Here is a 25,952-nt window from a genome sequence, read left to right as displayed (position 1 = left end):
GAATTCTTTGAGGCTAACAGTCCCCAAGTGGGCATTTGAAGGCATAGACGACATTGGTCTCTTTTTAAAGCGTTCTGCTTTGTGTCTGGAGAGTTTCTGATGAGTAGGTTGGCCGTTTTCTTGGTTTTATAGTAGATCGTCAATTGTATCTTCTGATTTTTGTCTGTAGGGATAACGTTTCTATTAACAATATCTTTCAGGACCCTTTCCTCCGTTTTATGAGCTGTGGAAAAGAAGTTCCTGTAAAATAGTCTAATAGGGGGTATAGGTGTTGTGTTAGTTGTCTCTTCAGAGGTATGTGCCTCAATGCCAACAGTGACTGCCCAGACAGGTACAAGAGGAGTGTCGTTAACGCTTATGTCGACCGTGCTCTCAGCCACAGCTCAGGATGGAAGCAAGTCGATGAAGAACTCTGTAGGGTAAGGCAGGTCCTAGTCAACAACGGCTTCTCCAATGGTTTCGTTGAAGACATTATAAGAAGGAAGGTGAAACGCCATGCAACCTCTGAAGAGACAACTCTTCAGAGGTTTCAGACATTTGTACGCTGTCTGAAAATGTGTTTTTTGAGGAAAGCCAGAAAGAGGTCCAACGTAGAAAGAGAACGCAGATGACACTACAAAAGAAGAAAAAATAATGGAAATGCTGAAGCAGACATGACTTTCTATACAAAGAAGGATAAATTTAAACAGGGAAATTGAAAAAATCGAACAGAGACTGAAGCATTTGTATCAGATTGAAGAAAGGCAACTAGAACAGAAACAATTCAAGAAATAAAGAAAATCCCAAAATATTTCTTCACATATGCGAAATAAAAAGCAAAAACTACTGCCAGTACTAGACCTATTCATATTAGTGAAGGTTCATACACGGAGGATGACAAAGAAATTAGTGAAATCCTAAAAAACCAAGTATGAGGACCTGTTTAGCACTCCAAAAAACCGCACGAAAGTGAAAGATCGGGACAACTTCTTTATGGGTAATATCCAAATCCCTGTAAAAATAAATGATATCAACACGAGCATGGCAGATTTTGAAAGTGAAATTGACAACATGCCTATGCACTCAGCCCTGGGATCACACACATGGTATTCAATTTTTATAAAAAAAATGAAAGGTGCCAGTAGCGCAGGCACTCGGTATAGTGTGGAGGAAGAGCTTGGACACAGGGGAGACCCCAGATGTGCTTAAATCAGCAGACATAGCATACACACACACAAAGCTACACAAGGAAGGGAGCAAAGAAATGCCAAAGAATTATAGACCAGTTGCACTAACGTCCCACATAATAAAAGTATTTGAGAGTGTGGTCATGAGTCAGGTCACTAGTTTCATGGAGACCAATGACCTCCACAACCCAGGCCAACATGGATTAAGAGCAGGATGATCATGCCTCTCTCAGCTACTTGACCACTACCACAAAGTCATTGAAGCATTAGAAGAAAAACAGAATGCAGATGTGGTAGACACGGGCTTCGCAAAGGCATTCAATAAATATGACCATGGAGTGATAACACACAAAATGAGGTCAATGGGAATAACTGGTAGTGGAGGACGCTGGATACTCAGTTTTCTGTCTAACAGAACACAAAGGGTAACAGTCAACCATGTAAAATCGAAACCAGTTAAAAGCTTTGTACCTCAGGGTGCAGTCTTTGCACCATTGCTTTTCCTTATTCTCATATCTGATATAGGCTCAAATACAAGTCACAGCTTCGTATCATCGTTTACAGATACCACAAAAATAAACATGAAAATTACCTCTGTTGAAGACATTGAAAAACTACAAGCAGATAATGAAGTTTTCGACTGGGCGGTAGACAATAACATGGTTTTTAACAGTGATAAATTCCAGGTACTCTGGTACGGCAAAAATGAGGACCTTAAACATGATACAGGGTACAAAACACAATCAAATCTGCCCATAGTAGGAAAGCAGCATGTAAAGGATTTGTGAATAATAATAATGCCTGACGACCTAACGTTTAGGGAGCATAACCAAGCAAATATTGCATCAACCAGAAAAATGATAGGATGGATTACGAGAACTTTCAAATCCAGGGATCCCATCACAATGGTTGTACTCTTCAAATCACTTGTGCTATCCCGTCTTGAGTACTGCTCAGTACTCACTTCCCCCTTCAGAGAAGGAGAGATTGCAGAAATAGAGGGAATAAAGAGAACATATACAGCATACATAGACGCAATAAAGCACCTAAATTATTGGGATCGTCCCAAAGCTCTCCAAATGTACTCACTAGAAAGGAGACGAGAGAGATATCAAATAATATATACGTGGAAAATACTGGATGGCCAGGTCCCAAATCTGCACAATAAAATAACAACGTACTGTAGTGAACAATATGGAAGAAAATGCAGAATAGATCCAATGAAGAGCAGGGTTGGCATAGACACAATCAGAGAACACTGTATAAACATCAGAGGTCCACGGTTGTTCATCATCCTCCCAGCGAGAATAAGAAATATTGCCGGAACAACCGTGGACATCTTCAAGATTAAACTAGATAGTTTTCTTCAAGGAGTGCCGGACCAACCGGACTGTGGTGGATATGTGGGCCCTCGGGCCGCTCCAAGCAACAGCCTGGTGGACCAAACTCTCACAAATTAAGCCTGGCCTCGGGCCGGGCTTGGGGAGTAAAAGAACGCCCAGAACCTCATCAACCAGGTATCAAGCAGGGATCGGCCAGTTATGCCCCTTATGTGTAGTAGAAGCGTATTGAACAGTCTCGGACCTCTGATGTTGATAGTTCTCTCTTGAACACTGTGAGGGGTTGGCCAGTTATGCCCCTTATGTGTAGTGGAAGCGTGTTGAACAGTCTCGGACCTCTGATGTTGATAGTTCTCTTTTGAACACTGTGAGGGGTTGGCCAGTTATGCCCCTTATGTGTAGTGGAAGCGTGTTGAACAGTCTCGGACCTCTGATGTTGATAGTTCTCTCTTGAACACTGTGAGGGGTCGGCCAGTTATGCCCCTTATGTGTAGTGGAAGCGTGATGAACAGTCTCGGACCTCTGATGTTGATAGTTCTCTCTTGAACACTGTGAGGGGTCGGCCAGTTATGTCCCTTATGTGTAGTGGAAGCGTGTTGAACAGTCTCGGGCCTCTGATGTTGATAGTTCTCTCTTGAACACTGTGAGGGGTCGGCCAGTTATGTCCCTTATGTGTAGTGGAAGCGTGTTGAACAGTCTCGGGCCTCTGATGTTGATAGTTCTCTCTTGAACACTGTGAGGGGTCGGCCAGTTATGTCCCTTATGTGTAGTGGAAGCGTGTTGAACAGTCTCGGGCCTCTGATGTTGATAGAGTTCTCTCTCAGAGTACCTGTTGCACCTCTGCTTTTCAACGAGGGTATTCTGCACATCCTGCCATGCCTCCTGGTCTCATGTGGTGTTATTTCTGTGTGCAGGTTTGGGACCAGCACCTCTGATATTTTCTACATGAAAATTATTATGTAGCCTGCGCTCAAGAGAATACTGATCTAGGCGCTTTAGTCGGTCCCAGTAGTTTAGATGTTTTACTGAGTGGATTCCAGCAGTAAAGGATCTCTGCACGCTCTCCAGGTCAGCAATTTCTCCAGCTTTGAAAGGTGCTGTCATTGTGCAGCAGTACTCCACTCTAGAGAGCACTAGCGTCTTGAAGAGAATCATCATCGGTATAGCATCTCTAGTGTGAAAGGTTCTTGCTATCCAACCTGTCATTTTACTTGCAGTTGTGACGGCTACTTTATTGTGTTCTTTAAAGGTCTTCCGACATGAGTACACCCAGATCCTTTACATTGCTGTTACGTTCTATGTTATGATTTGACTGCGGTTTGCATGTGGTCTCCGATTTAGTATTTTCTTTTCTCCATAGAGCAGGAGTTGGAACTTATCTTCATTAAATACAATATTATTTTCTGTAGCCCATTAAAAGACCTGATTTACACCTGATTGGACGTTTGCCGTGTCCTCTATGTTGCCTACTCTCATAAAAATTCTTATCATAATCATAAGGGATGACACCCCAGGCACCAAGCACACCCAGGTACACAATCACAGGTGAGGACGTGGTTAGTGGGGACCACAGGTGAGGACGTGGTTAGTGGGGACCACAGGTGAGGACGGGGTTGGTGAGGTCCACAGGTGAGGACGTGGCTGGTGGGGTCCACAGGTGAGGACGTGGCTGGTGGGGTCCACAGGTGAGGACGTGGCTGGTGGGGTCCACAGGTGAGGACGTGGCTGGTGGGGTCCACAGGTGAGGACGTGGTTGGTGGGGACCACAGGTGAGGACGTGCTTAGTGGGGACCACAGGTGAGGACGTGGCTGGTGGGGTCCACAGGTGAGGACGTGGCTGGTGGGGTCCACAGGTGAGGACGTGGCTGGTGGGGTCCACAGGTGAGGACGTGGCTGGTGGGGTCCACAGGTGAGGACGTGGCTGGTGGGGTCCACAGGTGAGGACGTGGCTGGTGGGGTCCACAGGTGAGGACGTGGCTGGTGGGGTCCACAGGTGAGGACGTGGCTGGTGGGGTCCACAGGTGAGGACGTGGCTGGTGGGGTCCACAGGTGAGGACGTGGCTGGTGGGGTCCACAGGTGAGGACGTGGCTGGTGGGGTCCACAGGTGAGGACGTGGCTGGTGGGGTCCACAGGTGAGGACGTGGCTGGTGGGGTCCACAGGTGAGGACGTGGCTGGTGGGGTCCACAGGTGAGGACGTGGCTGGTGGGGTCCACAGGTGAGGACGTGGCTGGTGGGGTCCACAGGTGAGGACGTGGCTGGTGGGGTCCACAGGTGAGGACGTGGCTGGTGGGGGTCCACAGGTGAGGACGTGGCTGGTGGGGTCCACAGGTGAGGACGTGGCTGGTGGGGTCCACAGGTGAGGACGTGGCTGGTGGGGTCCACAGGTGAGGACGTGGCTGGTGGGGTCCACAGGTAAGGACGTGGCTGGTGGGGTCCACAGGTGAGGACGTGGCTGGTGGGGTCCACAGGTGAGGACGTGGCTGGTGGGGTCCACAGGTGAGGACGTGGCTGGTGGGGTCCACAGGTGAGGACGTGGCTGGTGGGGTCCACAGGTGAGGACGTGGCTGGTGGGGTCCACAGGTGAGGACGTGGCTGGTGGGGTCCACAGGTGAGGACGTGGCTGGTGGGGTCCACAGGTGAGGACGTGGCTGGTGGGGTCCACAGGTGAGGACGTGGCTGGTGGGGTCCACAGGTGAGGACGTGGCTGGTGGGGTCCACAGGTGAGGACGTGGCTGGTGGGGTCCACAGGTGAGGACGTGGCTGGTGGGGTCCACAGGTGAGGACGTGGCTGGTGGGGTCCACAGGTGAGGACGTGGCTGGTGGGGTCCACAGGTGAGGACGTGGCTGGTGGGGTCCACAGGTGAGGACGTGGTTGGTGGGGTCCACAGGTGAGGACGTGGTTAGTGGGGTCCACAGGTGAGGACGTTGCTGGTGGGGTCCACAGGTGAGGACGTGGCTGGTGGGGTCCACAGGTGAGGACGTGGCTGGTGGGGTCCACAGGTGAGGACGTGGATGGTGGGGTCCACATGTGAGGACGTGGCTGGTGGGGTCCACAGGTGAGGACGTGGCTGGTGGGGTCCACAGGTGAGGACGTGGTTAGTGGGGTCCACAGGTGAGGACGTTGTTGGTGGGGTCCACAGGTGAGGACGAGGCTGGTGGGATCCACAGGTGAGGACGTGGTTAGTGGGGTCCACAGGTGAGGACGTTGCCGGTGGGGTCCACAGGTGAGGACGTGGCTGGTGGGGTCCACAGGTGAGGACGTGGCTGGTGGGGTCCACATGTGAGGACGTGGCTGGTGGGGTCCACAGGTGAGGACGTGGCTGGTGGGGTCCACAGGTGAGGACGTGGCTGGTGGGGTCCACAGGTGAGGACGTGGCTGGTGGGGTCCACAGGTGAGGACGTGGCTGGTGGGGTCCACAGGTGAGGACGTGGCTGGTGGGGTCCACAGGTGAGGACGTGGTTAGTGGGGACCACAGGTGAGGACGTTGCTGGTGGGGTCCACAGGTGAGGACGTGGCTGGTGGGGTCCACAGGTGAGGACGTGACTGGTGGGGTCCACAGGTGAGGACGTTGCTGGTGGGGTCCACAGGTGAGGACGTGGCTGGTGGGGTCCACAGGTGAGGACGTGGCTGGTGGGGTCCACAGGTGAGGACGTGGCTGGTGGGGTCCACAGGTGAGGACGTGGCTGGTCGGGTCCACAGTTGAGGACGTGGTTAGTGGGGACCACAGGTGAGGACGTGGCTGGTGGGGTCCACAGGTGAGGACGTGGCTGGTGGGGTCCACAGGTGAGGACGTGGTTAGTGGGGACCACAGGTGAGGACGTTGCTGGTGGGGTCCACAGGTGAGGACGTGGCTGGTGGGGTCCACAGGTGAGGACGTGGCAGGTGGGGTCCACAGGTGAGGACGTGGCTGGTGGGGTCCACAGGTGAGGACGTGGTTAGTGGGGTCCACAGGTGGGGACGTGGCTGGTGGGGTCCACCGGTGAGGACGTGGCTGGTGGGTCCACAGGTGAGGACGTGGTTAGTGGGGTCCACAGGTGAAGACGTGGTTGTTACGGCCCTCTCGGGTCGCAACTGGATTCGTACTCTGATGTCGTTAGAGGAAGTTGTATCCGGCCCCAAGCCAGTAGTGGCTTTCATGGGATGAGATCCGTGACGCAAGTAACTTAAAGGGGAAGGGAAATAAAGTTAAGAACTTAAGATTATAATTGTTTCCATCACCAATAAATAATATATAAAAGAGTACACACGGGGGGAAGGGGTATTAACACTACACCGGGGAATTAATTACACAATCGTCTTCTCCTGAAGACTCTGGATCCAAGCTCTCGGGGCTTTCGTGACCTCACAACGAATCCTTTGAGAAGCTGAGTCTACCCCGGCCACAGGCCAGCCAAAACACAGTTCCACTGGGGGCACCGCCGTGGAGGCCGTCAACCACAAGTCCAGCAGGTCTGCTGGCAGGTTCCGAATCAGCAACGCTGGTCTGGCCACTCCACGAGCGATACTAGGGTAGCACCCTAGTCAGGAGCCTCGTGTGATACCACAAATCACTCTCCTGTCCTCAATACCCCAGTGGTCAATCGTCTCCAGCAGTCGGTCCCGGGTAAGACAATCCTTCTACTGCCACTTCACTGGCAGGGTAACTCCACAGTGTTCTTCCGGGAGGCGACTCACAGCTGCTGCAGCAAAGCACAAGGTATGGGGACGGCTGCCTTGGGTAGACTGACTCAACTTCCATCACAGCAGTCCCAGGTCGACTCTGTAAGCAGACACGTCATCAATAACAGGTACACACAAAAGCACCTCACTTACAGGCTCAGACACAAACGCCTGACGTATCCACTCCATAGATGGCGCTGTCCTCGGAGCACCACCTCACCAGAGGTCAGGAGCGGCTGTGTTGTGAGCTGCACAGGACTGGAAACCCCACCAACGACGTGTACTGGCCCTTGTGGCCAGTACACGTCGTCCTCACCAGGTGTCGTCGTCCGTTTGGAGGGGGTTTCGGGAGCTGACCCACAGATGGCGCGGTCGTCACTGCTCCGTGCTCGGACGCTGGATCCGGGTTCGTAACAGTGGTTGGTGGGGTCCACAGGTGAGGACGTGGCTGGTGGGGTCCACCAGGTGAGGACGTGGCTGGTGGGGTCTACAGGTGAGGACGTGGCTGGTGGGGTCCACAGGTGAGGACGTGGTTAGTGGGGTCCACAGGTGAGGACGTGGTTGGTGGGGTCCACAGGTGAGGACGTGGTTAGTGGGGTCCACAGGTGAGGACGTAGTTGGTGGGGTCCACAGGTGAGGACGTGGTTGGTGGGGTCCACAGGTGAGGACGGGGTTGGTGGGGTCCACAGGTGAGGACGTGGTTGGTGGGGTCCACAGGTGAGGACGGGGTTAGTGGGGTCCACAGGTGAGGACGGGGTTGGTGAGGTCCACAGGTGAGGACGTGGTTAGTGGGGTCCACAGGTGAGGACGGGGTTAGTGGGGTCCACAGGTGAAGACGTGGTTGGTGGGGTCCACAGGTGAGGACGTGGTTGGTGGGGTCCACAGGTGAGGACGGGGTTAGTGCGGTCCACAGGTGAGGACGTGGTTGGTGGGGTCCACAGGTGAGGACGGAGTTGGTTGGGTCCACAGGTGAGGACGGAGTTGGTGGGGTCCACAGGTGAGGACGTAGTTGGTGGGGTCCACAGGTGAAGACGGGGTTAGTGCGGTCCACGGGTGAGGACGTGGTTGGTGGGGTCCACAAGTGAGGACGGGGTTGGTGGGGTCCACAGGTGAGGACGGGGTTGGTGGGGTCCACAGTAAGGACGGAGTTGGTGGGGTCCACAGGTGAGGACGGAGTTGGTGGGGTCCACAGGTGAGGACGGAGTTGGTGGGGTCCACAGGTGAGGACGGGGTTGGTGGGGTCCACAGGTGAGGACGTGGTTGGTGGGGTCCACAGGTGAGGACGGGGTTAGTGGGGTCCACAGGTGAGGACGGGGTTGGTGAGGTCCACAGGTGAGGACGTGGTTAGTGGGGTCCACAGGTGAGGACGGGGTTAGTGGGGTCCACAGGTGAAGACGTGGTTGGTGGGGTCCACAGGTGAGGACGTGGTTGGTGGGGTCCACAGGTGAGGACGGGGTTAGTGCGGTCCACAGGTGAGGACGTGGTTGGTGGGGTCCACAGGTGAGGACGGAGTTGGTTGGGTCCACAGGTGAGGACGGAGTTGGTGGGGTCCACAGGTGAGGACGTAGTTGGTGGGGTCCACAGGTGAGGACGGGGTTAGTGCGGTCCACGGGTGAGGACGTGGTTGGTGGGGTCCACAAGTGAGGACGGGGTTGGTGGGGTCCACAGGTGAGGACGGGGTTGGTGGGGTCCACAGGTAAGGGCGGAGTTGGTGGGGTCCACAGGTGAGGACGGAGTTGGTGGGGTCCACAGGTGAGGACGGAGTTGGTGGGGTCCACAGGTGAGGACGGGGTTGGTGGGGTCCACAGGTGAGGACGGAGTTGGTGGGGTCCACAGGTGAGGACGGGGTTGGTGGGGTCCACAGGTGAGGACGGAGTTGGTGGGGTCCACAGGTGAGGACGGGGTTGGTGGGGTCCACAGGTGACAAAAACCCAGAAGAAGAAACCATCTACCATCGGGACATTTAAATCTTTGTGATGTCAACAAACAGTGTGACGTATGACGTCACTACACTCCCACAGTGTGGGGGGGCCACAGTATACTATGACGTCACTACACTCTCACAGTGTGGGGGCCACAGTATACTATGACGTCACTACACTCTCACAGTGTGGGGGCCACAGTATACTATGACGTCACTACATTCTCACAGTGTGGGGGCCACAGTATACTATGACGTCACTACACTCTCACAGTGTTGGGGCCACAGTATACTATAACGTCACTACACTCTCACAGTATGGGGGCCACAGTATACTTTGACGTCACTACACTCTCACAGTGTGGGGGGGGGGCCACAGTATACTATGACGTCACTACACTCTCACGGTGTGGGGGGCCACAGTATACTTTGACGTCACTACACTCTCACAGTGTGGGGGGGGGCCACAGTATACTATGACGTCACTACACTCTCACTGTGTGGGGGGGGGCCACAGTATACTATGACGTCACTACACTCTCACAGTGTGGGGGGGGCCACAGTATACTATGACGTCACAACACTCCCACAGTGTGGGGGCCACAGTATACTATGACGTCACTACACTCTCACAGTGTGGGGGGGGGGCCACAGTATACTATGACGTCACTACACTCTCACAGTGTGGGGGGCCACAGTATACTATGACGTCACTACACTCCCACAGTGTGGGGGCCACAGTATACTATGACGTCACTACACTCCCACAGTGTGGGGGCCACAGTATACTATGACGTCACTACACTCCCACAGTGTGGGGGCCACAGTATACTATGACGTCACTACACTCTCACAGTGCGGGGGGGGCCACAGTATACTATGACGTCACTACACTCCCACAGTGTGGGGGCCACAGTATACTATGACGTCACTACACTCCCACAGTGTGGGGGCCACAGTATACTATGACGTCACTACACTCTCACAGTGTGGGGGGCCACAGTATACTATGACGTCACTACACTCCCACAGTGTGGGGGCCACAGTATACTATGACGTCACTACACTCCCACAGTGTGGGGGCCACAGTATACTATGACGTCACTACACTCTCACAGTGTGGGGGGGGCCACAGTATACTATGACGTCACTACACTCCCACAGTGTGGGGGCCACAGTATACTATGACGTCACTACACTCTCACAGTGTGGGGGGGGGCCACAGTATACTATGACGTCACTACACTCTCACAGTGTGGGGGCCACAGTATACTATGACGTCACTACACTCCCACAGTGTGGGGGCCACAGTATACTATGACGTCACTACACTCTCACAGTGTGGGGGGGCCACAGTATACTATGACGTCACTACACTCCCACAGTGTGGGGGCCACAGTATACTATAACGTCACTACACTCCCACAGTGTAGTGCGGGAGGGCCTTCAAAGGGTCCGCAATGATGGTCACACTGATGGTCACACTGATGGTCACACTGATGGTCACACCATCAGTGTGACCATCATGGGTGTGAGGGCGGGTGTGAGGGCGGGTGTGAGGGCGACTGTGAGGGCGGGTGTGAGGGCGAGTGTGAGGGCGAGTGTGAGGGCGGGTGTGAGGGCGACTGTGAGGGCGGATGTGAGGGCGACTATGAGGGCGGGTGTGAGGGCGACTATGAGGTCGGGTGTGAGGGAGACTGTGAGTGTGACTCTGAGGGCGACTGTGAAGGCGGGTGTGAGGGCGGGTGTGAGGCAGGGTGTGAGGGCGACTGTGAGGGCGGGTGTGAGGGCGGGTGTGAGGGCGACTATGAGGGCGAATGTGAGGGCGGGTGTGAGGGCGACTGTGAGGGCGGGTGTGAGGGCGGGTGTGAGGGCGACTGTGAGGGCGGGTGTGAGGGCGAGTGTGAGGGCGAGTGTGAGGGCGACTGTGATGGCGGGTGTGAGGGCGAGTGTGATGGCGGGTGTGAGGGTGGGTGTGAGGGCGACTGTGAGGGCGAGTGTGAGGGCGGGTGTGAGGGCGATTGTGAGGGCGGGTGTGAGGGCGACTATGAGGGCGGTTGTGAGGGCGACTATGAGGGCGGGTGTGAGGGAGACTGTGAGTGTGACTCTGAGGGCGACTGTGAAGGCGGGTGTGAGGGCGGGTGTGAGGCAGGGTGTGAGGGCGACTGTGAGGGCGGGTGTGAGGGCGGGTGTGAGGGCGGGTGTGAGGGCGACTATGAGGGCGGGTGTGAGGGCGACTATGTGGGCGGGTGTGAGGGAGACTGTGAGTGTGACTCTGAGGGCGACTGTGAAGGCGGGTGTGAGGGCGGGTGTGAGGCAGGGTGTGAGGGCGACTGTGAGGGCGGGTGTGAGGCAGGGTGTGAGGGCGACTGTGAGGGCGGGTGTGAGGGCGGGTGTGAGGGCGACTGTGAGGGCGACTGTGAGGGCGGGTGTGAGGGCGACTGTGAGGGTGGGTGTGAGGGCGAGTGTGAGGGCGAGTGTGAGGGCGACTGTGATGGCGGGTGTGAGGGCGAGTGTGATGGCGGGTGTGAGGGTGGGTGTGAGGGCGACTGTGAGGGCGGGTGTGAGGGCGGGTGTGAGGGCGACTGTGATGGCGGGTGTGAGGGTGGGTGTGAGGGCGACTGTGAGGGCGGGTGTGAGGGCGGGTGTGAGGGCGAGTGTGAGGGCGAGTGTGAGGGCGACTGTGATGGCGGGTATGAGGGTGGGTGTGAGGACGACTGTGAGGGCGGGTGTGAGGGCGGGTGTGAGGGCGAGTGTGAGGGCGAGTGTGAGGGCGACTGTGATGGCGGGTGTGAGGGCGGGTGTGAGGGCGACTATGAGGGCGGGTGTGAGGGCGGGTGTGAGGGCGACTGTGAGGGCGACTGTGAGGGCGGGTGTGAGGGCGGGTGTGAGGGCGACTGTGAGGGCGGGTGTGAGGGCGAGTGTAAGGGCGAGTGTGAGGGCGACTGTGATAGCGGGTGTGAGGGCGGGTGTGAGGGCGACTGTGAGGGCGGGTGTGAGGGCGGGTGTGAGGGCGGGTGTGAGGGCGGGTGTGAGGGCGGGTGTGATGGCGGGTGTGAGGGCGGGTGTGAGGCAGGGTGTGAGGGCGACTGTGAGGGCGGGTGTGAGGCGGGTGTGAGGGCAGGTGTGAGGGCGAATGTGATGGCGGGTGTGAGGGCGGGTGTGAGGGCGGGTGTGAGGGCGACTGTGATAGCGGGTGTGAGGGCGGTGTGAAGGCGGGTGTGAGGGCGGGTGTCAGGGCGGGTGTCAGGGCGGGTGTGAGGAGGGGTGTGAGGGCGACTTTGATGGCGGGTGTGAGGGCGGGTGTGAGGGCGACTGTGATGGCGGGTGTGATGGCGGGTGTGAAGGCGACTGTGAGGGCGACGTTGAGGGCGGGTGTGAGGGCAGGTGTGAGGGCGGGTGTGAGGGTGACTGTGAGGGTGACAGTGAGGGCGACTGTGAGGGCGGGGGTGAGGGAGGGTGTGAGGGAGGGTGTGAGGGCGACTGTGTGGGCGAGTGTGAGGGCGGGTGTGAGAAGGGTGTGAGGGCGACTGTGAGGGCTGGTGTGAGGGCGACTGTGAGGGCGGATGTGAGGGTGACTGTGAGGGCGGGTGTGAGGTAGGGTGTGAGGGCGATTGTGAGGGCGGGTGTGAGGGCGGGTGTGAGGGCGGGTGTGAGGGCGACTGTAAGGGCGGATGTGAGGGTGACTGTGAGGGCGGGGGTGAGGTAGGGTGTGAGGGCGATTGTGAGGGCGGGTGTGAGGGCGGGTGTGAGGGCGACTGTGAGGGCGGGTGTGACGGCACTGTGAGGGCGGATGTGAGGGTGAGTGTGAGGGAGAGTGTGAGAGCGACTGTGAGGGAGAGTGTGAGGGCGGGTGTGAGGGCGGGTGTGAGGGCGACTGTGAGGGCGAGTGTGAGGAAGAATGTGAGGGCTGGTGTGAGGGCGGGTGTGAGGGCGGGTGTGAGAGCGGGTGTGAGGGCGACTGTGAGGGCGGGTGTGAGGGCGGATGTGAGGGCGACTGTGAGGGCGGGTGTGAGGGCGGGTGTGAGGGCGACTGTGAGGGCGGGTGTGTGAGCGGGTGTGAGGGCGGGTGTGAGGGCGACTGTGAGGGCGGGTGTGAGGCAGGGTGTGAGGGCGACTGTGAGGGCGGGTGTGAGGGCGACTATGAGGGCGGGTGTGAGGGCGACTATGAGGGCGGGTGTGAGGGCGGGTGTGAGGGCGACTGTGAGGGCGACTGTGAGGGCGGGTGTGAGGGCGGGTGTGAGGGCGACTGTGAGGGCGGGTGTGAGTGCGACTGTGAGGGCGAATGTGAGGGCAAGTGTGAGGGCGACTGTGATGGCGGGTGTGAGGGCGGGTGTGAGTGCGACTGTGACGGCGGGTGTGAGGGCGGGTGTGAGGGCGGGTGTGAGGCGGGTGTGAGAGCGGGTGTGAGGTTGGGTGTGAGGGCGACTGTAAGGCCGAATGTTAGGGCGACTGTGAGGGCAACTGTGATGGCGACTGTGAGGGCGACTGTGAGGGCAGGTGTGAGGGTGGGTGTGAGGGCGACTGTGAGGCGGGTGTGAGGCAGGGTGTTAGGGGCGACTGTGAGGGCGGGTGCGAGGGAGACTGTGAGTGTGACTCTGAGGGCGACTGTGAAGGCAGGTGTGAGGGCGGGTGTGAGGGTGGGTGTGAGGGCGAGTGTGAGGGCGACTGTGAGGGCAGGTGTGAAGGCGGGTGCGAGTGCGACTGTGAGGGCCACTGTGAGGGCGGGTATGAGGGCGGGTGTGAGGGCGACTGTGAAGGCGACTGTGAGGGCAACTGTGAAGGGCGACTGTGAGGGCGGGTGTGAAGGCGACTGTGAGGGCGACAGTGAGGGCGACTGTGAGGGCGACTGTGAGGGCGAGTGTAAGGGCGGGTGTGAGGGCGGGAGTGAGGGCAGCTGTGAGGGCGGGTGTGAGGGCGACTGTGAGGGCGAATGTGAGGGCGAGTGTGAGGGCGAGTGTGAGGGCGGGTGTGAGAGCGACTGTGAGGGCGGGTGTGAGGGCGGGTGTGAGGGCGACTGTGAGGGCGGGTGTGAGGGCGAGTGTGAGGGCGAGTGTGAGGGCGACTGTGATAGCGGGTGTAAGGGCGGGTGTGAGGGCGGGAGTGAGGGCAGCTGTGAGGGCGGGTGTGAGGGCGACTGTGAGGGCGAATGTGAGGGCGAGTGTGAGGGCGAGTGTGAGGGCGGGTGTGAGGGCGACTGTGAGGGCGGGTGTGAGGGCGGGTGTGAGGGCGACTGTGAGGGCGGGTGTGAGGGCGAGTGTGAGGGCGAGTGTGAGGGCGACTGTGATAGCGGGTGTGAGGGCGGGTGTGAGGGCACTGTGAGGGCGGGTGTGAGGGCGGGTGTGAGGGCGGGTGTGATGGCGGGTGTGAGGGCGGGTGTGAGGGCGGGTGTGAGGCAGGGTGTGAGGCAGGGTGTGAGGACGACTATGAGGGCGGGTGTGAGGCGGGTGTGAGGGCAGGTGTGAGGGCGAATGTGATGGCGGGTGTGAGGACGGGTGTGAGGGCGACTATGAGGGCGGGTGTGAGGGCGGGTGTGAGGGCGACTGTGAGGGCGGGTGTGAGGGCGGGTGTGAGGGCGACTGTGAGGGCGGGTGTGAGGGCGAGTGTAAGGGCGAGTGTGAGGGCGACTGTGATAGCGGGTGTGAGGGCGGGTGTGAGGGCGACTGTGAGGGCGGGTGTGAGGGCGGGTGTGAGGGCGGGTGTAAGGGCGGGTGTGATGGCGGGTGTGAGGGCGGGTGTGAGGCAGGGTGTGAGGGCGACTGTGAGGGCGGGTGTGAGGGCGGGTGTGAGGTGGGTGTGAGGGCAGGTGTGAGGGCGAATGTGATGGCGGGTGTGAGGGCGGGTGTGAGGGCGGGTGTGAGGGCGACTGTGATAGCGGGTGTGAGGGCGGGTGTGAGGGCGGGTGTCAGGGCGGGTGTCAGGGCGGGTGTGAGGAGGGGTGTGAGGGCGACTTTGATGGCGGGTGTGAGGGCGGGTGTGAGAGCGGGTGTGAGGGCGACTGTGATGGCGGGTGTGATGGCGGGTGTGAGGGCGACTGTGAGGGCGACGTTGAGGGCGGGTGTGAGGGCAGGTGTGAGGGCGGGTGTGAGGGTGACTGTGAGTGTGACTGTGAAGGCGACTGTGAGGGCGGGGGTGAGGGAGTGTGTGAGGGAGGGTGTGAGGGCGACTGTGTGGGCGGGTGTGAGAAGGGTGTGAGAAGGGTGTGAGGGCGAGTGTGAGGGAGAGTGTGAGAGCGACTGTGAGGGAGAGTGTGAGGGCAGGTGTGAGGGCGGGTGTGAGGGCGACTGAGAGGGCGAGTGTGAGGAAGAATGTGAGGGCTGGTGTGAGGGCGGGTGTGAGGGCGGGTGTGAGAGCGGGTGTGAGGGCGACTGTGAGGGCGGGTGTGAGGGCGACTGTGAGGGCGGGTGTGAGGGCAACTGTGAGGGCGGGTGTGAGAGCGGGTGTGAGGGCGGGTGTGAGGGCGACTGTGAGGGCGGGTGTGAGGCAGGGTGTGAGGGCGACTGTGAGGGCGGGTTTGAGGGCGGGTGTGAGGGCGACTATGAGGGCGGGTGTGAGGGCGACTATGAGGGCGGGTGTGAGGGCGGGTGTGAGGGCGACTGTGAGGGCCAGTGTGAGGGCGACTGTGATGGCGGGTGTGAGGGCGGGTGTGAGTGCGACTGTGACGGCGGGTGTGAGGGCGGGTGTGAGGGCGGGTGTGAGGCGGGTGTGAGAGCGGGTGTGAGGTTGGGTGTGAGGGCGACTGTAAGGCCGAATGTTAGGGCGACTATGAGGGCAACTGTGATGGCGACTGTGAGGGCGACTGTGAGGGCAGGTGTGAGGGTGGGTGTGAGGGCGACTGTGAGGCGGGTGTGAGGCAAGGTGTTAGGGGCGACTGTGAGGGCGGGTGTGAGGGAGACTGTGAGTGTGACTCTGAGGGCGACTGTGAAGGCGGGTGTGAGGGCGGGTGTTAGGGTGGGTGTGAGGGCGAGTGTGAGGGCGACTGTGAGGGCAGGTGTGAAGGCGGGTGCGAGTGCGACTGTGAGGGCGGGTATGAGGGCGGGTATGAGGGCGGGTGTGAGGGCGACTGTGAAGGCGACTGTGAGGGCAACTGTGAAGGGCGACTGTGAGGGCGACTGTGAGGGCGACTGTGAGGGCGAGTGTAAGGGCGGGTGTGAGGGCGGGAGTGAGGGCAGCTGTGAGGGCGGGTGTGAGGGCGACTATGAGGGCGAATGTGAGGGCGAGTGTGAGGGCGAGTGTGAGGGCGGGTGTGAGGGCGGGTGTGAGGGCGACTGTGAGGGCGGGTGTGAGGGCGAGTGTGAGGGCGAGTGTGAGGGCGACTGTGATAGCGGGTGTGAGGGCGGGTGTGAGGGCGACTGTGAGGGCGGGTGTGAGGGCGGGTGTGATGGCGGGTGTGAGGGCGGGTGTGAGGGCGGGTGTGAGGCAGGGTGTGAGGCAGGGTGTGAGGACGACTATGAGGGCGGGTGTGAGGCGGGTGTGAGGGCAGGTGTGAGGGCGAATGTGATGGCGGGTGTGAGGGCGGGTGTGAGGGCGACTATGAGGGCGGGTGTGAGGGCGGGTGTGAGGGCGACTGTGAGGGCGACTGTGAGGGCGGGTGTGAGGGCGGGTGTGAGGGCGACTGTGAGGGCGGGTGTGAGGGCGAGTGTAAGGGCGAGTGTGAGGGCGACTGTGATAGCGGGTGTGAGGGCGGGTGTGAGGGCGACTGTGAGGGCGGGTGTGAGGGCGGGTGTGAGGGCGGGTGTAAGGGCGGGTGTGATGGCGGGTGTGAGGGCGGGTGTGAGGCAGGGTGTGAGGGCGACTGTGAGGGCGGGTGTGAGTTCGGGTGTGAGGCGGGTGTGAGGGCAGGTGTGAGGGCTAATGTGATGGCGGGTGTGAGGGCGGGTGTGAGGGCGGGTGTGAGGGCGACTGTGATAGCGGGTGTGAGGGCGGGTGTCAGGGCGGGTGTCAGGGCGGGTGTGAGGAGGGGTGTGAGGGCGACTTTGATGGCGGGTGTGAGGGCGGGTGTGAGGACGGGTGTGAGGGCGACTGTGATGGCGGGTGTGATGGCGGGTGTGAGGGCGACTGTGAGGGCGACGTTGAGGGCGGGTGTGAGGGCAGGTGTGAGGGCGGGTGTGAGGGTGACTGTGAGGGTGACTGTGAAGGCGACTGTGAGGGCGGGGGTGAGGGAGGGTGTGAGGGAGGATGTGAGGGCGACTGTGTGGGCGGGTGTGAGGGCGGGTGTGAGAAGGGTGTGAGGGCGACTGTGAGGGCGGGTGTGAGAGCGGGTGTGAGGGCGGGTGTGAGGGCGACTGTGAGGGCGGGTGTGAGGGCGGGTGTGAGGGCAGGTGTGAGGGCGGTTGTGAGGGCGGGTGTGAGGGCAGGTGTGAGGGCGGGTGTGAGGGCGGGAGTGAGGGCGGGTGTGGGGGCGGGTGTGAGGGCGGGTGTGATTGCGACTGTGAGGGCGACTGTGAGGGCGGGTGTGAGGGCGACTGTGAGGGCGACTGTGAGGGCAGGTGTGAGGGCGGGTGTGAGGGCGACTGTGAGGGCGACAGTGAGGGCGAATGTGAGGGCGACTGTGAGGACGGGTGTGAGGGCGGGTGTGAGAGCGGGTGTGAGGGCGGGTGTGAGGGCGACTGTGAGTGCAGGAGTGAGGGCGGGTGTGAGAGCGAGTGTGAGGGCAACTGTGAGGGCGACTCTGAGGGCGACTGTGAGGGCGACTGTGAGGGCGAGTTTGAGGGCAGGTTTGAGGGCGGGTGTGAGGGCGACTGTGAGGGCGACTGTGGGGGCGACTGTGAGGGCGACTGCGAGAGCGACTGTGAGGGCGGGTGTGAGGGCTGGTGTGAGGGCGGGTGTGAGGGCGACTGTGAGGGCGGGTGTGGGAGCGGGTGTGGGAGCGGGTGTGAGGGCGGGTGTGAGTGCGGGTGTGAGGGCGACTGTGAGGGCGGGTGTTAGGGCGGGTGTGAGAGCGGGTGTGAGGGCGGGTGTGATTGCGACTGTGAGGGCGGGTGTGAGGGCGACTGTGAGGGCGACTGTGAGGGCGGGTGTGAGGGCGGGTGTGAGTGCGACTGTGAGGGCGACTGTGAGGGCGAATGAGAGGGCGATTGTGAGGGCGGGTGTGAGGGCGACTGTGAAGGCGGGTGTGAGGGCGGGTGTGAGGGCGAATGTGAGGGCGACTGTGATGGCGGGTGTGAGGGCGGGTGTGAGGGCGACTGTGAGGGCGGGTGTGAGAGCGGGTGTGAGGGTGACTGTGAGGGCGACTGTGAGGGCGAGTTTGAGGGCAGATGTTAGGGCGGGTGTGAGGGCGGGTGTGAGGGCGACTGTGAGGGCGACTGTGAGGGCGGGTGTGAAGGCTGGTGTGAGGGCGGGTGTGTGGGCGGGTGTGGGGGCGGGTGTGAGGGCGGGTGTGAGTGCGGGTGTGAGGGCGACTGTGAGGGCGTGTGTGAGGGCGGGTGTGAGAGCGGGTGTGAGGGCGGGTGTGATTGCGACTGTGAGGGCGGGTGTGAGGGCGACTGTGCTGGCGACTGTGAGGGCGGGTGTGAGGGCGGGTGTGAGGGCGACTGTGAGGGCGACTGTGAGGGCGAATGAGGGCGATTGTGAGGGCGGGTGTGAGGGCGACTGTGAAGGCGGGTGTGAGGGCGGGTGTGAGGGCGGATGTGAGGGCGACTGTGAGGGCGGGTGTGAGGGCGTGTGTGAGGGCGACTGTGAGGGCGAGTGTGAGAGCGGGTGAGAGGGCGGGTGTGAGGGCGACTGTGAGGGCGGGTGTGAGGGCGGGTGTGAGGGCAGGTGTGAGGGCGGGTGTGATTGCGACTGTGAGGGCGGGTGTGAGGGCGGGTTTGAGGGCGGGTGTGAGTGCGGGTGTGAGGGCGACTGTGAGGGCGGGTGTGAGGGCGACTGTGAGGGCGGGTGTGAGGGCGGGTGTGAGGGCGATTGTGAGGGCGGGTGTGAGGGCGGGTGTGAGAAGGGTGTGAGGGCGACTGTGAGGGCTGGTGTGAGGGCGACTGTGAGGGCGGATGTGAGGGTGACTGTGAGGGCGGGTGTGAGGGAGGGTGTGAGGGCGATTGGGAGGGCGGGTGTGTGGGCGGGTGTGAGGGCGAGTGTGAGGGAGAGTGTGAGAGCGACTGTGAGGGAGAGTGTGAGGGCGGGTGTGAGGGCGGGTGTGAGGGCGACTGTGAGGGCGACTGTGAGGGCGGGTGTGAGGGAGAATGTGAGGGCGGGTGTGAGGGCAGGTGTGAGGGCGAGTGTGAGGGCGGGTGTGAGGGCGGGTGTGAGGGCGACTGTAAGGGTGAGTGTGAGAGCTGGTGTGAGAACGGGTGTGAGGGCGACTGTGAGGGCTGGTGTGAGGGCGGGTGTGAGGGCAGGTGTGAGAGCGGGTGTGAGGGCAGGTGTGAGGGCAGGTGTGAGGGCGGGTGTGAGGGCGACTGTGAGGGCGGGAGTGAGGGCGGGTATGGGGGCGGGTGTGAGGGCGACTGTGAGGGCGGGTGTGAGGGCGACTGTGAGGGCGACTGTGAGGGCGACTGTGAGGGCGACTGTGAGGGCGGGTGTGAGGGCTGGTGTGAGGGCGGGTGTGAGGGCTGGTGTGAGGGCGGGTGTGAGGGCCTGTGAGGGCGACTGTGAGGGCGACTGTGAGGGCGACTGTGAGGGCGAATGTGAGGGCGACTGTAAGGGCGGGTGTGAGGGTGACTGTGAGGGCGACTGTGAGGGCGACTCTGAGGGCGACTCTGAGGGCGACTGTGAGGGCGACTCTGAGGGTGACTGTGAGGGCGACTGTGAGGGCGGGTGTGAGGGCGGGTGTGAGAGCGAGTGTGAGGGCGACTGTGAGGGCGACTGTGATGGCGACTGTGAGGGCGGGTGTGAGGGCGGGTGTGAGTGCGGGTGTGAGGGCGACTGTAAGGGCGGGTGTGAGGGCGGGTGTGAGGGCGGGTGTGAGGGTGGGTGTGATTGCGACTGTGAGTGCGGGTGTGAGGGCGACTGTGAGGGCGGGTGTGAGGGCGACTGTGAGGGCGACTGTGAGGGCGGGTGTGAGGGCGACTGTGAGGGCGACTGTGAGGCCGAATGAGAGGGCGATTGTGAGGGCGGGTGTGAGGGCGACTGTGAAGGCGGGTGTGAGGGCGGGTGTGAGGGCGGGTGTGAGGGCGAGTGTGAGGTCGACTGTGAGGGCGACTGTGAGGGCGACCCTGAGGGCGGGTGTGAGGGCGAGTGTGAGGGCGAGTGTGAGAGCGAGTGTGACGGCGGGTGTGAGGGCGACTGTGAGGGCGACTGTGAGGGCGACTGTGAGGGCGACTGTGAGGGCGAGTGTGAGGGCGGGTGTGAGGGTGGGTGTGAGGTTGGGTGTGAGGGCGACTGTGAGGCCGACTGTGAGGGCGACTGTGAGGGCAACTGTGAGGGCGACTGTGAGGGCGACTGTGAGGGCAGGTGTGAGGGGAGGTGTGAGGGCGACTGTGAGGGCGACTGTGAGGGCGGGTGTGAGGCAAGGTGTTAGGGGCGACTGTGAGGGCGACTGTGAGGGCGGGTGTGAGGGAGACTGTGAGTGTGACTGTGAGGGCGACTGTGAGGGCGGGTGTGAGGGCGGGTGTGAGGGTGGGTGTGAGGGCGAGTGTGAGGGCGACTGTGAGGGCAGGTGTGAAGGCGGGTGCGAGTGCGACTGTGACGGCGACTGTGAGGGCGGGTGTTAGAGCGACTGTGAGGGCGGGTGTGAAGGCGACTGTGAGGGCAACTGTGAGGGCGACTGTGAGGGCGACTGTGAGGTCGAGTGTAAGGGCGGGTGTGAGGGGGGGTGTGAGGGCGGGTGTGAGGGCGGGTGTGAGGGCGACTGTGAGGGCGACTGTGAGGGCGAGTGTGAAGGCGGGTGTGAGGGCGGGTGTGAGAGTGGGTGTGAGAGTGGGTGTGAGGGCGACTGTGAGGGCGGTTGTGAGGGCGACTGTGAGGGCGTGTGTGAGGGCTGGTGTGAGGGCGACTGTGAGGGCGACTGTGAGGGCGGGTGTGAGGGCGGGTGTGAGGGCGACTGTGAGGGCGGGTGTGAGGGCGAGTGTGACGGCGAGTGTGAGGTGGACTGTGAGGGCGGGTGTGAGGGCGACTGTGAAGGCGGGTGTGAAGGCAGGTATGAGGGCGGGTGTGAGGGCAGGTGTGAGGGCGGGTGTGAGGGCGAGTGTGAGGGCGGGTGTGATGGCGAGTGAGAGGGCGAGTGTGAGGTCGACTGTGAGGGCGGGTGTGAGGGCGACTGTGAAGGCGGGTGTGAAGGCAGTTATGAGGGCGGGTGTGAGGGCGGGTGTGAGGGCGGGTGTGAGGGCGACTGTGAGGGCGGGTGTGAAGGTAACTGTGATTGCGACTGTGAGGGCGACTGTGAGGGCGACTGTGAGGGCGAGTGTAAGGGCGGGTGTGAGGGCGGGTGTGAGGGCGGGTGTGAGGGCGGGTGTGAGGGCGACTGTGAGAGCGACTGTGAGGGCGACTGTGAGGGCGAGTGTGAGGGCGGGTGTGAGGGCGGGTGTGATGGTGGGTGTGAGGGGCGACTGTGAGGGCGGGTGTGAGGGCGACTGTGAGGGCGTGTGTGAGGGCGGGTGTGAGGGCGACTGTGAGGGCGGGTGTGAGGGCGGGTGTAAGGGCGACTGTGACGGCGACTGTGAGGGCGGGTGTGAGGGCGGGTGTGAGGGCGACTGTGAGGGCAGGTGTGAGGGCGAGTGTGAGGGCGAGTGTGAGGTCGACTGTGAGGGCGGGTGTTAGGGCGACTGTGAAGGCGGGTGTGAAGGCAGGTATGAGGGCGAGTGTGAGGGCGAGTATAAGGGCGGGTGTGAGGGCGACTGTGAGGGCGAGTGTGAGGGCAGGTTTGAGGGCGGGTGTGAGGGCGGGTGTTAGGGCGGGTGTGAGGGCGACTGTGAGGGCGACTGTGAGGGCGACTATGAGGGCGGGTGTGAGGGCGACTGTGAGGGCAACTGTGAGGGCGACTGTGAGGGCGACTGTGAGGGCGGGTGTGAGGGCGGGTGTGAGGGCGGGTGTGAGGGCGGGTGTGAGGGCGGGTGTGAGGGCGTGTGTGACGGCGAGTGTGAGGGCGACTGTGAGGGCGGGTGTGAGGGCGACTGTGAAGGCGACTGTGAGGGCGAATGTGAGGGCGACTGTGAGGGCGGGTGTGAGGGAGACTGTGAAGGCGACTGTGAGGGCGGGTGTGAGGGCGGGTGTGAAGGCGACTGTGAGGCCGACTTTTTAGGGCGGGTATGAGGGCATGTGTGAGGGCGGGTGTGGGGGCAGGTGTGAGGGCGGGTGTGAGTACGACTGTGAGGGCGACTGTGAGGGCGACTGTGATGGCAGGTGTGAGGGCGGGTGTGAGGGCGGGTGCGAGGGCGAATGTGAGGGCGACTGTGAGGCCGACTTTTTAGGGCGGGTGTGAGGGCATGTGTGAGGGCGGGTGTGAGGGCATGTGTGAGGGCGGGTGTGAGGGCGACTGTGAGGGCAACTGTGTGAGCGGGTGTGAGGTCGAGTATGAGGGCGGGTGTGAGGGTGACTGTGAGGGCGGGTGTGAGGGAGGGTGTGAGGGAGGGTGTGAGGGCGACTGTGAGGACGGGTGTGAGGGCTGGTGTGAGGGCGACTGTAAGGGCGGGTGTGAGGGCGGGTGTGAGGGAGTATGTGAGGGCGACTGTGAGGGCGGGTGTGAGGGCGGGTGTGAGGGCGGGTGTTGGGGCGGTTGTGAGGGCTGGTGTGAGAGCGACTGTGAGGGAGGGTGTGACGGCGGGTGTGAGGGCAGGTGTGAGGGCGGGTGTGAGGGCGTTTGTGAGGGAGGGTGTGAGGGCGACTGTGAGGGTGGGTGTGAGGGCGGGTGTGAGGGTGGGTGTGAGGGAGGGTGTGAGGGCGACTGTGAGGGAGGGTGTGAGTGCGACTGTGAGGGAGGGTGTGAGGGCGACTGTGAGGGTGGGTGTGAGGGCGGGTGTGAGGGCGGGTGTGAGGGCGAGTGTGAAGGCGGGTGTGTGGGCGGGTGTGAGGGCGACTGTGAGGGAGGGTGTGAGGGCGACTGTGAGGGAGGGTGTGAGGGCTACTTTGAGGGAGGGTGTGAGGGCGGGTGTGACGGCGGGTGTGAGGGCGACTGTGAGGGCGGGTGTGAGGGCGACTGTGAGGTAGGGTGTGAGGGCGACTGTGAGGGATGGTGTGAGATCGACTGTGAGGGAGGGTGTGAGGGCGACTGTGAGGGTGGGTGTGAGGGTGGGTGTGAGGGCGGGTGTGAGGGCGGGTGTGAGGGCAAGTGTGAGGGCGGGTGTGAGGGCGGGTTTGAGGGCGAGTGTGAGTGCGAGTGTGAGGGCGACTCTGAGGGCGACTGTGAGGGCGGGTGTGAAGGCGGGTGTGAGGGCGGCTGTGAGGCAGGGTGTGGGGGCGGCTGTGAGGGCGGGTGTGAGGGCGGGTGTGAGGGCGGCTGTGAGGCAGGGTGTGGGGGCGGCTGTGAGGGCGGGTGTGAGGACGGGTTTGAGGGCGGCTGTGAGGGAGGGTGTGAGGGCGGGTGTGAGGGCGGCTGTGAGGGAGGCTGTGAGGGAGGGTGTGAGGGCGGCTGTGAGGGCGGCTGTGAGGGCGGGTGTGAGGGCAGGTGTGAGGGCGGGTGTGAGGGCGGGTGTGAGGGCGGGTGTGAGGGCGACTGTGAGGGCGGGTGTGAGGGCGGGTGTGAGGGCGGGTGTGAGGGCGGGTGTAAGGGCGACTGTGAGGGCGGGTGTGAGGGCGGGAGTGAGGTCGGGTGTGAGGGCGGGTGTGAGGGCGGGTGTGAGGGCGGGTGTGAGTGCGGGTGTGAGAGCGGGTGTGAGTGCGACTGTGAGGGCGGGTGTGAGGGCGGGTGTGAGGGCGACTGTGAGGGAGGGTGTGAGGGCGGGTGTGAGGGCGACTGTGAGGGCGACTGTGAGGGCGACTGTGAGGGCGGGTGTGAGGGCGACTGTGAGGGAGGGTGTGAGGGCGACTGTGAGGGCGGGTGTGAGGGCGGGTATGAGGGCGACAGTGAGGGCGACTGTGAGGGAGGGTGTGAGGGAGGGTGTGAGGGCGGGTGTGAGGGCGACTGTGAGGGCGACTGTGAGGGCGGGTGTGAGGGCGGGTGTGAGGGCAGGTGTGAGGGTAGGTGTGAAGGCGGGTGTGAGGGCGGGTGTGAGTGCGGGTGTGAGGGCAGGTGTGAGGGCGGGTGTGAGGGCGAGTGTGATGGCTGGAGTGAGGGCAGGTGTGAGGTCGGGTGGGAGGGCGGGTGTGAGGGCAGGTGTGAGGGCGGGTGTGAGGGCGGGTGTGGGGGCAGGTGTGAGGGCGGGTGTGAGGGCGACTGTGAGGGCGACTGTGAGGGCGGGAGTGAGGGCGGGTGTGAGGGCGACTGTGAGGGAGGGTGTGAGGGCGGGTGTGAGAGCGACTGTGAGGGCGGGAGTGAGGGCGGGTGTGAGGGCGACTGTGAGGGCGACTGTGAGGGAGGGTGTGAGGGCGGGTGCGAGTGCGGGTGTGAGGGCAGGTGTGAGGGTAGGTGTGAAGGCGGGTGTGAGGGCGGGTGTGAGTGCGGGTGTGAGGGCAGGTGTGAGGGCGGGTGTGAGGGCGAGTGTGATGGCTGGAGTGAGGGCAGGTGTGAGGTCGGGTGGGAGGGCGGGTGTGAGGGCAGGTGTGAGGGCGGGTGTGAGGGCGGGTGTGGGGGCAGGTGTGAGGGCGGGTGTGAGGGCGACTGTGAGGGCGACTGTGAGGGCGGGAGTGAGGGCGGGTGTGAGGGCGACTGTGAGGGAGGGTGTGAGGGCGGGTGTGAGAGCGACTGTGAGGGCGGGAGTGAGGGCGGGTGTGAGAGCGACTGTGAGGGCGACTGTGAGGGCGGGTGTGATGGCGGGGTGTGAGGGAAGGTGTGAGGGCGGGTGTGAGGGAGGGTGTGAGGGCTGGTGTGAGGTCGGCTGTGAGGGAGGGTGTGAGGGCGGGTGTGAGGGCGGGTGTGAGGGCGACTGTGAGGGAGGGTGTGAGGGCGGGTATGAGAGCGACTGTGAGGGAGGGTGTGAGGGCGGGTGTGAGGGCGGGTGTGAGAGCGACTGTGAGGGCGACTGTGAGGGAGGGGGTGAGGGCGGGTGTGAGGGAGGGTGTGAGGGCGGGTGTGAGGTCGGCTGTGAGGGAGGGTGTGAGGGCGGTTGTGATGGCGGGTGTGAGGGCGACTGTGAGGGCGACTGTGAGGGAGGGTGTGAGGGCGGGTGTGAGGTCGGCTGTGAGGGCGGGTGTGAGGGCGACTGTGAGGGCGACTGTGAGGGAGGGTGTGAGGGAGGGTATGAGGGCGCGTGTGAGGGCGGGTGTGAGGGCGGGTGTGAGGGCGGGTGCGAGGGCGACTGTGAGGGAGGGTGTGAGGGCGGGTGTGAGGGCGACTGTGAGGGAGACTGTGAGGGAGGGTGTGAGGGCCGATGCGAGTGCGGGTGTGAGAGCGATTGTGAGGGCGACTGTGAGGGCGGGTGTGAGTGCGGGGTGTGAGGGCGGGTGTGAGGGCGGGTGTGAGGGCGGGTGTGAGGGCGGGTGCGAGAGCGGGTGTGAGAGCGCCTGTGATGGCGACTGTGAGGGCGGGTGTGAGGGCGGGGTGTGAGGGCGGGTGTGAGGGCGGGTGTGAGGGAGGGTGTGAGGGCGGGTGCGAGTGCGGGTGTGAGAGCGCCTGTGAGGGCGACTGTGAGGGCGGGTGTGAGGGCGGGGTGTGAGGGCGGGTGTGAGGGTGGGTGTGAGGGCGGGTGTGAGGTCGGCTGTGAGGGCGGGTGTGAGGGCGGGTGTGAGGGCGGGTGTGTGGTCGGCTGTGAGGGAGGGTGTGAGGGCGGGTGTGAGGTCGGCTGTGAGGGAGGGTGTGCAGGAGGGTGTGAGGGCGGGTGTGAGGGGGGGTTTGAGGGCGGGTGTGAGGGCGACTGTGAGGGCGGCTGTGAGGGCGGGTGTGAGGGCGGGTGTGAG

At 62.2% G+C, this 25,952-nt stretch overlaps 3 protein-coding genes across 3 annotated transcripts; all 3 read left to right on the top strand.

Annotated features, from left to right (window-relative positions):
• Window positions 1-1,747: 1,747 nt before the first annotated feature.
• LOC138353558 (cell death abnormality protein 1-like) lies at window positions 1,748-16,039 on the top strand. Its single transcript, XM_069306738.1, has 10 exons — window positions 1,748-1,852; window positions 10,605-11,441; window positions 11,490-11,928; window positions 12,305-12,526; window positions 12,691-12,890; window positions 13,286-13,493; window positions 13,770-14,382; window positions 14,549-14,836; window positions 14,896-15,289; window positions 15,848-16,039. Exons 1-10 carry the CDS (start codon window positions 1,748-1,750, stop codon window positions 16,037-16,039), a joined length of 3,498 nt encoding a protein of 1,165 aa, XP_069162839.1.
• Window positions 16,040-16,118: 79 nt separating this feature from the next.
• On the top strand, window positions 16,119-22,443 carry LOC138353557 (uncharacterized transmembrane protein DDB_G0289901-like). Its single transcript, XM_069306737.1, has 8 exons — window positions 16,119-16,513; window positions 16,573-16,921; window positions 16,963-17,183; window positions 17,579-17,986; window positions 19,659-19,879; window positions 20,162-20,353; window positions 21,240-21,462; window positions 22,305-22,443. The coding sequence occupies exons 1-8, from the start codon at window positions 16,119-16,121 to the stop codon at window positions 22,441-22,443; spliced, it is 2,148 nt and encodes a 715-aa protein (XP_069162838.1).
• A 2,423-nt stretch (window positions 22,444-24,866) lies between these two features.
• LOC138353556 (eggshell protein-like) lies at window positions 24,867-25,493 on the top strand. Its single transcript, XM_069306736.1, has one exon. It carries the CDS (start codon window positions 24,867-24,869, stop codon window positions 25,491-25,493), a length of 627 nt encoding a protein of 208 aa, XP_069162837.1.
• The last annotated feature ends 459 nt before the right edge of the window (window positions 25,494-25,952 follow it).

The sequence above is a fragment of the Procambarus clarkii genome, chromosome 58, assembly GCF_040958095.1.
Source record: "Procambarus clarkii isolate CNS0578487 chromosome 58, FALCON_Pclarkii_2.0, whole genome shotgun sequence".
NCBI classification, from domain to species: Eukaryota; Metazoa; Arthropoda; class Malacostraca; order Decapoda; family Cambaridae; genus Procambarus; species Procambarus clarkii.
Note: the sequence above shows the minus strand (reverse complement) of the source record. Positions and strands in the feature narration are given on the sequence as shown.